General features: G+C 48.6%; 6 protein-coding genes and 1 non-coding gene across 7 annotated transcripts; 3 read left to right on the top strand and 4 right to left on the bottom strand.

Moving 5' to 3' along the window:
* Positions 1 to 392: 392 nt before the first annotated feature.
* On the bottom strand, positions 393 to 3,895 carry FMAN_00949 (uncharacterized protein; the record flags this gene model as incomplete). The annotated part of the gene is made up of 3 exons (XM_041829264.1): positions 393 to 984; positions 1,032 to 1,123; positions 1,172 to 3,895. 3 exons carry the CDS (start codon positions 3,893 to 3,895, stop codon positions 393 to 395), a joined length of 3,408 nt encoding a protein of 1,135 aa, XP_041676283.1.
* Positions 3,896 to 4,346: 451 nt separating this feature from the next.
* On the bottom strand, positions 4,347 to 5,659 carry FMAN_00950 (uncharacterized protein; the record flags this gene model as incomplete). The annotated part of the gene is made up of 3 exons (XM_041829275.1): positions 4,347 to 4,946; positions 5,299 to 5,481; positions 5,531 to 5,659. The coding sequence occupies 3 exons, from the start codon at positions 5,657 to 5,659 to the stop codon at positions 4,347 to 4,349; spliced, it is 912 nt and encodes a 303-aa protein (XP_041676284.1).
* A 534-nt stretch (positions 5,660 to 6,193) lies between these two features.
* On the top strand, positions 6,194 to 7,520 carry FMAN_00951 (uncharacterized protein; the record flags this gene model as incomplete). The annotated part of the gene is made up of 3 exons (XM_041829287.1): positions 6,194 to 6,683; positions 6,736 to 7,362; positions 7,414 to 7,520. The coding sequence occupies 3 exons, from the start codon at positions 6,194 to 6,196 to the stop codon at positions 7,518 to 7,520; spliced, it is 1,224 nt and encodes a 407-aa protein (XP_041676285.1).
* Positions 7,521 to 7,928: 408 nt separating this feature from the next.
* FMAN_00952 (uncharacterized protein) lies at positions 7,929 to 10,496 on the top strand (the record flags this gene model as incomplete). The annotated part of the gene is made up of 1 exon (XM_041829298.1): positions 7,929 to 10,496. One exon carries the CDS (start codon positions 7,929 to 7,931, stop codon positions 10,494 to 10,496), a length of 2,568 nt encoding a protein of 855 aa, XP_041676286.1.
* A 400-nt stretch (positions 10,497 to 10,896) lies between these two features.
* FMAN_00953 (putative 5-aminoimidazole-4-carboxamide ribonucleotide transformylase/IMP cyclohydrolase) lies at positions 10,897 to 12,789 on the bottom strand (the record flags this gene model as incomplete). The annotated part of the gene is made up of 3 exons (XM_041829309.1): positions 10,897 to 11,052; positions 11,103 to 12,585; positions 12,641 to 12,789. 3 exons carry the CDS (start codon positions 12,787 to 12,789, stop codon positions 10,897 to 10,899), a joined length of 1,788 nt encoding a protein of 595 aa, XP_041676287.1.
* A 563-nt stretch (positions 12,790 to 13,352) lies between these two features.
* tRNA lies at positions 13,353 to 13,452 on the bottom strand. Its single transcript is given in 2 exon segments — positions 13,353 to 13,396; positions 13,415 to 13,452. It is a non-coding gene; the product is annotated as a tRNA-Leu (tRNA).
* A 463-nt stretch (positions 13,453 to 13,915) lies between these two features.
* On the top strand, positions 13,916 to 14,873 carry FMAN_00954 (uncharacterized protein; the record flags this gene model as incomplete). Its single annotated transcript, XM_041829320.1, has 4 exons — positions 13,916 to 14,126; positions 14,199 to 14,244; positions 14,296 to 14,484; positions 14,576 to 14,873. The coding sequence occupies 4 exons, from the start codon at positions 13,916 to 13,918 to the stop codon at positions 14,871 to 14,873; spliced, it is 744 nt and encodes a 247-aa protein (XP_041676288.1).
* Positions 14,874 to 14,990: the final 117 nt, after the last annotated feature.

Here is a 14,990-nt window from a genome sequence, read left to right on the forward strand (position 1 = left end):
CTTTCACTCTGCATCGCTTAACAGAAGCTAACAAACAGACCCATCGCCTGTCCAAGTTTAAGGCTCTTGGTAACCAGGAACATCAAGCCAAGCTCATTTCTGTTGCTGATTCTCCAGGTGGTTGGTCTCAAACTTGCAGGTACCTTTGATCAGTAGCTCTGAGCGATACTCCATACACCTTAGCTTCTTCCCTTAGCTCCTCTCAACTAGAAACCGAACTCTTCTTCCATGACGCCAAACTCCAAACTCTTACACGTGCATCAACATCTTTCAGCTAGCATCTACAATGTTTACCAACTTCTGACTTGGTTCTGAAACTTAGCTTCCCACCCGCCACACTTCAGTGCGGGGATGTGGCCGTGTGTGGCGCAATACTACACCTCCTTCACCCTTCACCCGAACCGCACTCTCTTCGATGGCCGCGCGGCGAGATCGCTTGTGTTAGATGACGAGTCTTTTTGTTGACTCTGATCTCGACCGAGTGTGGCTGCACCAAACTGTGTCGTTCGTTTCTTCCCATTCGCCATCTCGAGAGGCCTCAGCACTCTCCCATCAGACCTTGGAGTCTCGTCCAGTACCAAGCCTTCATCGGGGTGCATAGTCCTCCCAAATCCTCTTCTGAACACGTATTGCGGTGAATCCAGAGGTGACATCTGGTCCTCTTTACTGAAATCGCCCCTCGGCAATGGCGTGATCCGGGCATTCTTGACCCATTCGCAAATTTGGCCATCATCTAGAATGGACTGAACTCGGCGGTGTTCAGCCTGCGTCATGTGTTCTTTGCGTTCTAAGATGACCTCGTCTATACTGTTTCTTAGCACCAGAGTCTCGACAAATACTGGTTTTTGCTGGCTGATCCTTCGCGCACGGCCAATTGCCTGCGCTACAACTTGAGGGTTTAGGACTGGGCTGATGAAGTAGATCCGTGACGCAACTCTCATGTCTAGGCCGAAAGCTGCCTGTGAGATGTCCATGAGTAGAACTCTTCCTCCTTGTTAGCCCATGGCATCAAGAGAGTTTCAGAAACTCACCTGAAATCATCATTGTGATTGAAAGTGTTGACGTATTGTGATCTTCTCTGTACGGTCAGTCCTTTGGCATAGATTAGGTGTTGAACTTGAAGCTGTTTGAAGTTAGCATTGCGTTGGACAACAGGCAGATACTTCCTTACAACTTCCAGCACACCGGCTAAATACCATGCAACATTGTCATTTTCGTAGAAGATAAGTATCTTTTCATTTTCCTGATATCTGAGAACGCTATCAATCAGGTATGACAGTTTGGCTGATACCGTGGATGTGATCTTGACTGTTTCCAATGGTCCAAGTGCACCATCAGCGGTTGCTTCGACTTCCACTTTCACATCACTAACCCCGTGAGCATTAGTGATTCGGTGTTTGTCATCTCCCAGTTTCGTATTACCGGCCAAGGTTTGGGAGCTGTTTGTTGTCTCATCTGATGCGAGCATGCGCATTCTCGAATCGACACCTTCTTGAATCAACCGGCCATTCAATAGAGAATTCAGCTCCTCGGGTTTTGATGCTGATTTATAGATGAGTTTCTGAAGTGTCACCAACATGGATGACGAGCTGCATATGTGGTCCCCAGCTTCTTGGTCGAGTGACCAAGATGCACTGACATTGTGCGGTAAACCGTGGACGCTGAGCGGCATCTCGTGAAACGCATTGCTAAGAGCCTTGAGCTTGTTGTCGGAAACAACATGCCCAAACTTAATCGCTTGCTCAAGGAGTTCTCGATCTTGGTCACTGGTGGGTACTTTTTTCTCCGCAAGGAAATCTTCAGCGGTTCGGACAGCATTTTCAATATCTCGCTGAGAATAGAACGACCCTCCAAAAAAGCTCGCCTGCTTCAGGTTGTGCACTATCTGAAGAAGAGCCTTTCGCTGTTTGTTGTGGAAAAAGTAATCCACATCGGTTCGTTGGGATTGAACCGAGTTGAAGATGATCATCATGGAGAAGATGTTGAGCGACATCTGGTCTTGGTACGAACCCTCCAATACAACGAGCTTCTCGTTGACAGGTGGGAATAGACTATTGACCTCTGCGATCTGGTGCCTGATGATGAGAGAGTTGAGAGTCGCTCTCAAGCAGTCCCAGCGGCCTTTGCTCTTCTGTTTATGTTTCGGAAGTAGCAAGTAAGCAGCCCAGTCCGCCTTAGTGTCACCAACGTCCAGGGTCGTGTTCGCCCATGGCCGTGCTCTCAGATAGAGCGCTGCCACAACACCAATCCTTTCCAGATCCCTTCTCTCCATTTCTAGAATAGAGCTTCTGGATGTGTTGCAGGTCGCCACTGAACCACCCTCTTCAGGTTGTGTTACAAATTGTGGTGTTTTTGTTTGCGTGTCGACTCCATACAAGCCTTGAGATGGAGTTCCTGTCACAATCCACCGCGAAGAGAAATGCAAAGCATCCAGGACGAGAAGCAAATTGCTCTTACTACTCATCTTAGAATGCCCAAGCTTGTGTCCTTCATCGACAATGCATCGCTTGAAATGGACCTTGGACAGTGGAGATTGTTCAAGTCCACCCTCTTGTCGAAGTAGATACTCCAACCTTGTCTGAGTGAATAGAATGAGATCGAATTTCAGCAAGTCTTCTGCATTTGGTAATGGCTGATCTCGCGTCACAACTAGAATCTCCAGGCCATCGGTATGCTTGCTGATCTCTTGCTTCCACTGCATCAATAAATTGGGGGGTACAACCACAATACTCCCATTACTAAGGTAGAGCCGCGTCTTTTTGAACTCAGTTTCGGTACAGCATCTAGTAACCCGTCGCTTTTCAGATGACTGGAAAGAGTAGTACCCTGGGTTTCTTTCTAGTGCTGCAATGCATCTCTCATACTCGTCCCCTAACTTGGTCTTGTAAATGTCGAAATAGGGACGCCAGGGGACTGCATTCCTTGTGGCACAAGACGCAGCCATTTCAGCCAAAGGAGCCAGGCGCTTCCTGACTGGGGTTTTCTCAGCACAAACATACTCGGGTGGTTGAGTGGGCAGTCCTTTTGTTGCGAGAATGAGCGCGAGACAAATGATAGTCTTTCCAGCGCCCATCTCTTCAGCAAGGATGCCGCCAGAAACCCCATCATAGTATCGTGGCTCCCTGAGTACCGTACCAGCCACAGTATCAACGTACCATGATCCTCCTTCTTGGTCTTTGACGTGGAGTAGACGCGGGTCAAGCACTTGCTCGGGCTGGACCTCTTTTTGTAGCATCATGGCCGCCGACCTCCGCTGATACGGATACAGCTCCGACTTCAGTCCTGGAACTTGGCCGTCCAGGATATCACACATGGCAGACTTTGAGTAAGTCTCCTCGATGCTGTTGATTCTAGGCATAGGCGATGGAATTTTGTTGAAAAGTTGCAATAGCGACATGCCTTCATTTAGATGTTCGTTCTGGACAACAGCTTCGTGGAGGAGTGGCATATCTAACCATATTGCGTTTGAATTTCCAGCCCATGCTTCTTGTGAGTAGTTTAAATGACCAAGGACACCACCATTTCTTACTCTCAATAGAGTCTGGTTGGAGCGGTCCACCGTGCCACGGAGGACATCATCAGGCAGCAGATAAACCCTGACAAACCCATGATCGGAATCTTTGCTTTGAATGCTGAATTGAAGTTTTGCCCAGGATGCCCGGAATAGTTTGATACATGATCGGAGTGTCCCTATACGAGTCAAAGCAATTTCCAGGTTATCTGGGAGGAAGGGTTCGTCATCCTTTGAATCTGTTTGGCCTGCTTCTTTCGATAAAGAGCCGAAGGCTCTCCATTCTCGAAGTTCATCCGAGAACCATTCTGAATCTAGTTTGATTTCTGTTCTCTTGATTGGTATACACCCAGCGGGTATGAAATCTGTTCTTTTTGGTGGCATCGTGATCTGTTAAGGCTGCCACAAGGAATGGGCAGACGATGATTCAGGAAGGGCGAGCAGTAGTTTTCATCTCAAAGTGAAGTCAGCGGCGGCAAGCCCATGTACTCATTAGTGTTAATCGAAAATCAGATATGAGATCTCACTTGGTTTCGGGCCCATGCGAGGGGGATGTTTGGTCATAGGAAGAGAATACAGGTGGTTGCCTACAGGGTGGGCAAAGCTCACAGTATGGGTAGCTTTGTCGCACATTGTTCTCTGCCATTTCACGGTAGCTCTTACAGTTGTCACACACCGTAGAGGAGTAATCACCAACGCCTTGTGACAGGGCTCAATAATATGTGCCAATCGACCCAAAGCCGAGATTACGGATGGGGTTTATTAAGAACTTTACTCTAACGAAGGCATAAGATTTGACATTCAAAGTCAAGATATAATAATTACTAATCTATCATCAAGACGCAGGTTCCCATCTCTCAAGCAGCCCCACTTGCCACTCTTTGAAAGTCCTTTCTTGAACAGGTAGTAATTCACTGCTCCATAACAAGCAATTATCTGCTGCTTTGATAGCTTCCTCGGGCAAACTTATCTCCTGGACATCTGAGGTCATGGACGTGAGAAGTTTCTCACTCTCTGATGGATCGATATGCTTGTAGAGTATCTTCATCGCTGTCTTGCGGTCAGCGGTGGAGGACGCTGTGTATACGACGTTGGGGTTCAACACCCATAGATGAAGGTTCTGAAGAGAAACTGCTTCGGGGGTTGCAATCCCAGAACTATGCGGCGTGATAATAGACTTGGATGACCCCGACCTAGAAATCGTAGCCAGCAGAGTTGCTGCAAGACACTCGGAACTGCTTGGACTAGGATCTGTGGTCTTGGTTTGGCAAGTAATTTTCCATTTGAACAAGGTGACAGACAATGCCGCGATATTGTACAAGCCTACCTCTGTCGTGCATTCCCGGCAATATATGTGTAAAAACTTCTTGCTCTCGTCGTCATTGAGCGCCAGCGAAGATAGATCGAACCCAGCATCCGGTGTTGAGGAAGAATACTAGAGTGTGTAAGTAAACTGCCAATGAACAAAAACTTCATGCAATTTCTTGAGCAATATGCCTCTCGGTAATCTCTAAACACCCATATCTATGGGAGGTTAGATGAAAAAGAGGGACTGCGTCTTCAGATTACCTTAGGATCCCGTTCGGTGAAGAAGGTTTCCAGAAAGCTGACTGCCCATCAGTGTGGGGACGACAAGTGCATTCATATTGGGGAGTTGTATCGATGGCCAAATCACTGAACGGTTTGGGATACCGACATGGACATCTTCTTTCTCCCCGTAGATTGATTGCTTGAGGTTTGTCCAAGCGTAGTCAAGGTCGAATCAGTGCTGCAGGATTGATACTTACTTGCAGGCTTCGGCAGTCGGACTCCGAGAACAGGAATGATGTCAAGTCGACAAAGCCAACTCCCTGTTGGGCGGATATAGCATGACTGGCACCGTAGCCTTTGGTAGCCAAAGACTCGGTATCCTGGTGATCATGGTCATGAGGTTTATGACAATGCCAAAATTCCATCATTTCAGCCCAGTTCTCACTCGGTAAGTCTTTCCATGCATTGATGATACTTTGCGCGACGAACTCGCTGCCACAGCTGCGGCAGGCTACCGATGATCCAGTTGCGATATCGACTGAGGTCCATGGCACCGCTTGGCTTTCTAAAGAGAAACGAGAGGGCCTCGCCTCTGTTGGTGAGACTGGAAGCCTCCATGATAGGTTTGAACGGCCAATCTGGGCTACAGGTAATGAGCCTATGGCAGATGTTTGTGCCGGCAAAGTGACGTGCTCTGTGTGGCCGTGGTGTGTTACGCTGAGTTGCCGGCCATCCGGTGAGATTTCTGCTTTTGTGGAAGAATCGACTGATGCCAATAGAGATACAGTAACAGAGATTTGTCTGATATTCGACAGAAGTTCTGCATATATCGTGGAAGTTTGAGAAGCCATCCTCAAGATATCTTTTTTTGAGGTGAATGGCTTGCTTGGTTTAAAGATTCTGGAACGAGACGCGCGACTTTGAAGATTGATAATTGTGTGGCCCGTGCACGCGTCATTGGGGAACCTCTGCGTTACAGTGCTACCCCTGCCCCCAAAGAAAAGGTTTGCCCCGCTATGATTTATTAGTGCCCGCTGGAAGCCCCAACGGAACATTGATTTCATTGTTCGATTCAACGTCATGAGCCTTTGACAATCTCTCATCATAACAACCTGAAATCAGCCAAACATCACCTCATCTTGCGGTCCTACAATGTCCGGGATTCTTGCTCAAGTTCCTGTGGTTAATAAACTACTAGGACTTGATGGTAACCGGAAAGCCATCAACATCCCCTCGGTTGAGATTCATCACATTGAGACAGACCCGAATAAACGGGCAAGATGTCTAAAGCACCTATTGAAAGCAAATCATGCTAACTACTCCATCGTCTACAACAACCTTCAATACGATAATCACAACGCTCATATCCTCAGCTCAGCATACCTCTTGGGAGCAAGTGTTCCTCAACTAAATGATATCTACGACAGAGAAATCCGCGAGCTGGAGGCATGGGTACCGTCGCCCGCTGAGATTGGAGAGGATGACTGGCAAGAGCTTCGGGGCGATGCAAGGTACCAACGGGCTTTTGTGGACTTCTTTGAAGACAAGCTCGTTATGCGATTCAATTATGACTGGCACCAAGAAATGGAGCATTATCTGTTCACTGGCGATGAGCCTCTGATCAATGGCCTGATCGGCGGCCGTATGTCTCTAATCCCACATGAAGAATACATGTTCGTCGCTAACACTCATAGTCGGACACCCGCTCATCCATCTAGGCTATGCCTTCGAGATGGATTGTAAGGAACTTGCCATGGAGGCCCTTGGACTTGCTTGTGTTCAGCATGACTTTCTCCATAAGTACCTCGACAACAAGTCGTACACCAGAAAGGCGCCTTTTACCTCGGCATCCCCAATGGATCTTCTCACCAAACTATCCGAGGACAATAGATTTGATGACGTCAGATCCGGCCTGTACGACCTGGAAGAGCTCTTCAGCGAGCATGAGGACATTATCCTGGAGTACTGGAACGCATGGGAAATCACAGATCCTGTGAAGCAATTCGAACTGTCCCAAGAAGCCGCAGCCGCTTTGCTAGTAGCCACAGTCAAGCCAGGCACCCATGCATTCAACTTCATGCTCGTGCATATACTAACAACCAGTCATGCCGTCCGAGTTCTTCTTCCCTTCATTCCCGAAAAATACCATATTCCTCTGGTTCGGCAATGGTGGCTCCTGGCCTTGGGCATCTTTATCGTGAAACGCCGGCCACTCCCAGACCCGGATAACGTGGACAACGACCCCAAACAACGAGGCTGGAAGTACGTCGAGGACAAGGCAGTGAACTCTGACTGGGCTACAGATGCTCATTACGTCAAAGGTAAGGCCATCTCTCCAGTTGCTACATCCCCGTCCACTAACCCTGTGTAAGCGATCCGCGTGTTGAAGGAGGCTTCAAAGACATGGGGCGACGTTCACGATCGATACCTTCTGGCAGCCTTGACTTTTGTCGACAACTTCAAGGGGTGGACATACTGAGATACGCACCTTGGATACGGATCAGTTGTATACTTTCCTGTAAAATCGACCTCAGATTGATAGCATTGCGAAATGACCACTGTGGTGCAATGCGGAAACGAACTTATGAAATTGTCCCATCAAGAATACGCTGTGGCTTGTGATTCATATAACAAATCCTCGATTTGGGAGTCTAGGTAGGTGTTTAAGCAGGGGTTAAATGTCAATGTACCGTAACGTGCTTCAGTGGGTCATACACTGTACTGCGGGTCTCAATTCACGATAACGCCCCATCAAAGCTATCAGATAGTCAACAGCATCATCACCATCTCCCCACGGCATGCGAAAAGCTCCAACTAGCACCCCCCAATTCGATCACGTATCCCTCCAGAACGTTATGCTGTTGCTGCAAATGCACTCTCTGCGCTGATGGCTCCGCCCGCGAAGCGCCGCCGGCGGAATGCCGTTGACGCTTCAGACGATGAAGACGAACCGCCCCGTGCAAACACCCTGACCAAGTTTCTGATTACTTCACCGAGCTCCTCTACCAAAAGCCGCGTCGCTACAGCTTCACCGAGCCCGACAAAACCTAAGATCGTCGATAACAAGCCAACCAAGAATGCTCCACTCCGGCTGCCTCGTCGAGCGCAAGCGAAGAGCAATAGCACGAGTCCAAGCGCGAAGCGTTCCAAGGATGTTGGCAAAGCAGCAGATACTGGAAGAACAGCTGATTTGAAGACGCTATTTTCGAACCAGGTACAAAGGGCTGCGTGGTCGAGCGCTGGAGACAGGCGATCCGTCCCCCTCGAAGATATTATCAGTGATCCTATCTCAGAGGATGATGAGATCTCGGAACATAAAGCAAGCTCTGCAAGCTTAGTTGGCCAACATGCTAAGAAGAGACTACGAAACGACTCGCAATCGTCGTTGTCTAGTGCACCCAGCGCCAGCCAAAAGTTCATCAAACCACCCAAGCCCGTACCTATACCCAGGCCAAACGACGATGCACGCCCTTGGTCAGAACGATTTGGACCTCGAAATCTGGAGGAATTAGCAGTTCACAAGAAAAAAGTCTCCGATGTGAGGAGATGGTTGGAGGATGTGATATCTGGGCGCATGCGCCAGCGTCTACTTATTCTCAAGGGTGCTGCTGGCTCCGGGAAGACAACGACTCTGCGACTTCTGGCAAACGACATGGGCAGTGAGCTTCTTGAATGGCGAAATCCTGCGGGAAGCTCTGGACTGGGGTTCGTTTCAGCATCTGCGCAGTTTCAAGAGTTTCTTGGTCGTGGTGGTAAATTTGGAGCATTAGAGACCGATGCTCCGGTGTCATCGACCCAGAACAGCTCTCAGATCGCCCGAAAGAATGATCTGAAACGAGTTATCCTCATCGAGGAATTTCCCAACACATTTTCAAGATCTTCAACAGCTTTAACATCCTTCCGGAGCACCGTTTTACAGTATCTTGCTAATAGTACACCCTCTTTATCCATGTTTGCGAAGCCCTCACAGCATGAGCCCATAACACCGGTGGTCATGGTCATTTCAGAAACTCATCTGACTACGACTTCTGCATCAGCGGACAGTTTTACTGCCCATCGACTTTTGGGGCCGGAAATCCTACAACATCCAGGGGTCGGTATGATTGAGTTCAATGCCATCGCCCCGTCATTACTCCTAAAGGCACTCGAGCTCGTTGTCCAGAAAGAGGCCAGAAAATCTGGTCGCAGGAAAACACCAGGCCCCCAAGTTCTAAAACGCCTTGGCGAAATTGGAGACATCAGAAACGCCGTGTCATCCCTCGAGTTCCTGTGTCTGAAAGGTGACCAGCAAGGGGATTGGGGCAACAAAGTCGTGCTCACAAAGCAGACCAAGGGCGCGAAAGATGCTATCAAGCTCACACAAGGCGAAGAGGAGAGTCTGGAACAAGTATCTCAACGTGAAGCGAGTCTAGGTATTTTCCACGCTGTTGGAAAGGTTGTCTACAACAAACGAGATGAGCTTCCTCCGCCAGGCGGTGACAATGTTGAGAATCTTCCAAGCTTCCTTTCGCATTTCTCGAGACCGAAACGCTCACAAGTGTCTGTTGATACGCTCATCGATGAGACAGGCACAGATACGCATACTTTTGTTTCAGCATTACATGAAAATTATGTTCTATCCTGCGAGAGCACAGATCCTGTGGACTTGTCAACGCCAATGGACTACGTTAATGACTGTATCGAGTATCTGTCACAAGCAGATCTCCTCTCACCATCAAGAGATATCTTTTTCGGCGGCAGAGGTGGCTTTTCAGGTCTAGACTCTGGCAGCCATGTGCTACGGCAGGACGAAATAACTTTCCAGGTAGCTGTCAGGGGCATGTTATTCTCACTTCCTAACCCTGTTAAGCGCAAATCATCAACCATGTCCAAGGGCAGCGACGCCTTCAAGATGTTCTACCCAACGAGTCTGAAACTCTGGCGTGCCAAGGAAGAGCTAGAAGGGTTTGTGGATGTGTGGTCTACAAAACTACTTAAAGGCGACGATGGAGCAACGAAAAATCTCACCGATGGAGCCACCGCGTTTCGTCGCCCTCAGCAATCCTCGAACGAGACTTCTTGGATGCAGCGTAAGCAGCTAAATCGTCAAGCCATGGTAAAGCAGCAGCAGCAAGAAGACGATCCTGATAGTGCGCCGCTTCTCTCACTTGGCAGCGCAGCCCGACGCGAGATGCTCCTTGAGCGTCTCCCATATATGGCGCACATAGCTCGTGCTCGAAAAACACCAAGCTTCCGTTTGCGCGAACTTGAGAAGGTGGTTGCCTTCAAGGGCATTAATGCTGCCGATGAAGAGTCTGACGCAGATGACGACATGCAGCCGGGAGAGGCTTGGGCAACAGATAGGCCATCAGAGGAAATGAGTCCCCGGAAGAAAAGTGCAGGTATAAAGGAAGGAAATGTGTCGGGTCTTCTCGCTCAGAAATTGGTGCTGAGTGATGATGACATTGAGGATTAAGAACATAAATGGTTAATACCGAATGGGTGCATGGAAGTAACGCGATTTGAGGTTCATCTGGTTTTTATTTGCGCTTGGTGTCAAGATCATGACAACAATGAAACGGAGCAAAGGGGATAGATAATTTGGGCTGGGTTCACGGTCTCGCACAACCGACTTTAGAGCGAGAGGGGAGAAATGTATAGGGACGGAAAGCTTTTACAAATGGTTCAAATCATCATCATCACGTTGAAGTGAGCGTCTGGGCGCGGCGTTAAGTCTATCATGTATACAATATCGCAATCGTACAGATCACAATCTCTGGGAATCCTTCTTTTCCAGGCCAAAACTTTCAGGCCTTTTTACTTTTCCAATTCCATTTCCATATCAAATTGCAAAAAAACTTTCGATGAGGTATCACTTAGTGGTGGAACAGACGAATGTTCTGCTCAACAAAGGTAATGCCCAGCTTCTCAGCGGTATCGAATACGGCGGCATCGTTTTGGCTACCACCAGGAGCGGCAACATATTTGGCCCCTGACTGAGCAACGCGGAAGACATTGTCAATGAAGGGGAACTATCATGCACGTTAGTAAAATTCAGTCGGCGGAGGGATATACTACTTACGAAGGCGTCGCTGGAAACGCAGACATCCTTAAGCTGCTTCATCCAAGCCTCACGTTCCTCAGGGGTGAAGGCAGCTGGAACCTCCTCGAAGACACCCTCAAAGGCTTCGCGCTCAGGGCCGTCCTTGGGGAGCTGGCCACTGACGAGCAGGTCGATGGCATTGCTCTTGTCAGGTCGCTTGGTACCCTTCTTCCACTTGATGCCAAGAACACGCTCATGGAATCGCATCCACCAGTTGTCGGCCTTGTCGCCGGCCAGTCGAGTGCAATGAATTCGGGACTGTTGGCCAGCACCGAGACCAACAACCTGGCCATTGTACGCGTAGCAAACGGAGTTGCTTTGAGTGTACTTAAGAGTAATGGTGGCAATGGTCAGATCGCGAGCGGCGCTCTCTGGGAGAGAAGCAGTGTCTTTCGGGGTAATGATTGTGCTGAAGTGCTTGGGGGTGATCTCGACATCATTGCGGTGCTGCTGGAGGTTAATTCCGTAGACGGTGCGGGTCTCGGTAGCAGGAGGGTTGTATTCGGGGTCGATTTGAAGAACAAGATATCGGCCACCCTTCTTCTTCTTGAGGATCTCAAGAGCTGCATCCTCGTAGCCAGGAGCAATAACACCATCGGAGACCTCCTTAGAGATGATGCGGGCAGTAGGAACGTCAACAACATCGCTGAGAGCGATCATATCGCCAAAGCTGCTCATGCGATCGGCTCCTCGAGCACGAGCGTAAGCCTGGGCGAGGCTGGACTCATCAATGCCCTCGATGTCATGGACAAAGTATACCTTCTTCTCGTCCTCGGTAAGGGGCAGGCCGATGGCAGCACCGGCGGGAGAGACGTGCTTGAAGCTGGCAGCAGCGGGCTTGCCAAGAGCCTTCTTGAGCTCCTTGACCAGAGGCCAGGCGTTAAGGGAGTCAAGGAGATTAATATAGCCGGGTGAGCCGCACAGAACCTTAAAGGGCAGGTTGCCCTCAGAAACATAGGCGGCGGCAGGCTTCTGGTGAGGGTTGGCGCCATATCGAAGGGCAGTGTATTGTTCGCCGTTGCCGGCGTACTCCTTGCGGAAGAACTGGGAGATAGCAGCATCGTAGTCGGCAGTATGCTCGAAAGCCTTGAGGGCATAGCGGTTACGGCTGGCCTCAGTGATCTCGCCTTTCTCGAGCTCCTTTAGGAAGCCAGCGTAGTCGTTGGGGTCGCTGAGAATAGTGACGCGCTTGTGGTTCTTGGCGGCAGCACGGATGAGAGTAACACCACCGATGTCAATCTCCTCAACGGCCTCGGGGATGCTGACGTTGATTTTGGCGACGGTATCCTTGAAGGGGTAGAGGTTGCAGATGACATAATCGACCTTGTTGATGTTCTGCTCGGCGAGGTCCTTCTCGTCGGAGGCGAGATCACGGGCCAGGATACCTGCATGGACAGCAGGGTGGAGCGTCTTGACACGACCAGCAAGCATCTCGGGGGCCTTGGTGATGGCGGAGACATCCCTGCGGACGTCGTTTAGCTCTAGTATCAAGCAATTGAGCGCTTGTATTGACTCACTCGACAGGGAATCCCGACTCTCGAATCATCTTGGAGGTGCCTCCAGAAGCGAGAATTCGAACATTCTGCTGGACAAGGCCCTTAGCCAGGTCCAGAAGACCGGTCTTGTCGTAGACTGAGACGATGGCGATCTTCTGCTGGGAGGACATCTTGGAAGCTAGAAAAGAGAACCTTTTGGGAGAGAAAACGGGAGAAAGACAAAAGACAGAAGGGGACGAAGAAGAAGAAAAATAGGAAAAGATGCAAGTGGGAAGAGGGCGTCTCATTCAGGTTTGGATTGGGCTCTCGGGCGAGTAAGGAAAGGCCAAAAGGAAAAAAAGTTTGGCGGGGTAGTTGCGATTGCGGAAGAGCAATGGAGGGGGCGGGGCAGTCGCAGAAAAAACAGCGACAAACGTGGATCGTGTTGCTCTGAATTGTTGCAATTATAAATATTTTGCAGGGGAATCAGCCTTAAATGCTTGGTCAAAGCTTGGGATATGACGAACGAGTGCGGAGGTTAAATGTCGTCCGTACTGGAATCATTTAGAAGGGTGCGAGCTCTTATCAGTCGATGAGAATAGCTATATGGAAATTGAGTTTAAGCCTAGGAAGCCTGAAAAGATTGGAGCTTAAGCTTTTTTACGATGATGTCGTGAGAAAACTCCGTCATCGCACGAATAGCAAAAAGGAATTTGGCTTACTTGATAAACATGTAGCAGCAAAAAGGAATGTCTGATGAGACTGGGACTCGAACCCAGGAGGATTGCTCCACCAGGAAATTGGTGTTAAGGTTGACCTTAACCTGGCGCCATAACCAACTCGGCCATCTCACCGATGCTATATTTCGGGTAGGAACTTTATACTAATAGATGTATCTCCATGTCTTATATTTTATTTACATAGAAAACTAATTAATTTATTAATTTACTATAATATTAAATAAAAGGTTTTATATATTTAAAAGTATTTTATTAATTATTAATTACTTTCTTTATTAACTTTTAATTTATATATATAAAGTAGACTTAAGCATTTACTAAATCTCTAATAATAATTCTAAAGCCCAAATAAACAAGTAACTATTCAGGCATATTGTGATAATGAATTGAACAAGCCTCCCAGGAGTTTGCAAACACATAGAATGCGCATGCGCGTGAACCTTCTCGTAGAACCTCCATTGCTGCAGCCTGCTTACACCAACTGACCTACCTACCTACGCAATCACCCTTCATACCACCCCGCCTCGCTATTACTCACCCACTGTTTACACAACCTGAAACAAAAGACATCGTCACCATGCCTCGCAAGACGCTCCGTATACTATGCTTTGGAGACTCACTAACATCGGGATATTTCTGCCATGGCTTGGACTCGCATCCATACGCTCTCAAGCTGGAAGACCGGCTCACCGGGACGTTTCCCGAAGTGGACTTTGAGATCGTGCTGAATGCTGTGCCAGGCGATGTTGCTTCTTTCAAGCGCTTCAAAGATAGAATGGATGCTGCTTGTATGTGCCTCTCATTATATAGTGTTCTTTCAAGTCCTTTGTAGCGTTTGACCGGCTAACAAGGAGGGATAGGGGAGGATAATTATTACGACTGGACAATTATCCTCGGTGGTACGAAGTGAGTTATACAAACTCTGCCAGATACAAATATGCTGATATACGCCTGTAGCGATATAGCGTACGGCGTCCAACCTGAAGACATCTTTTCCGCCCTTAAGGACTTATACGATGTCCCTCTGAGTAGAGAATACAAGGTTCTCGCTCTAACAGTCCCTGAGTGCCAGTCAAAAGGCAAGAGAGGCACGTCGACAAGAAACGAGCTCAACCAGAGCATCCTAAAGAACAAAGACACGGGATAGTAAGTTCAAGGACTGTACAGAAGTTTTTACATGAATTTTTTAACTATGAAATGACTGTCTTTGCTAGTAGTTGATGCTGATTTTTGACAGTTACGCCTTTGACCTTCATTCCAAGATACCCTACCATTCGCTCTCAGAACGGGATCGTGAAAGGTACTGGGATGACGGTCTCCATCTCCGAGACGAGGGCTACGACTGGATGGGCAATCACATCGCCGACGCCCTTATAGATATCCTCTGGAGCGAAGGCACATTTGAAGAGCCCACCAACTCCAAAACCTCGGAAGTCTTGGCATTGGAGGATGAAGTCCAGTTCGATGAAGAGGATGGCAACCCTCGGAATATTAATGAAGGATACGTGGTTGTCCGCAAGAAAGATTTGGACTAAAGCTTTTGGCTTATTAAAATTGCCAGTCTAGAACAAAGGGATACACATGCTATGCATTGACATAAACAGCCCTTGATCATCCCAATCCCTAAACGCCATATCCACTACGAGGTTCTA

This window comes from Fusarium mangiferae (assembly GCF_900044065.1).
Source record: "Fusarium mangiferae strain MRC7560 genome assembly, contig: FMAN_scaffold001, whole genome shotgun sequence".
NCBI lineage: Eukaryota > Fungi > Ascomycota > Sordariomycetes > Hypocreales > Nectriaceae > Fusarium > Fusarium mangiferae.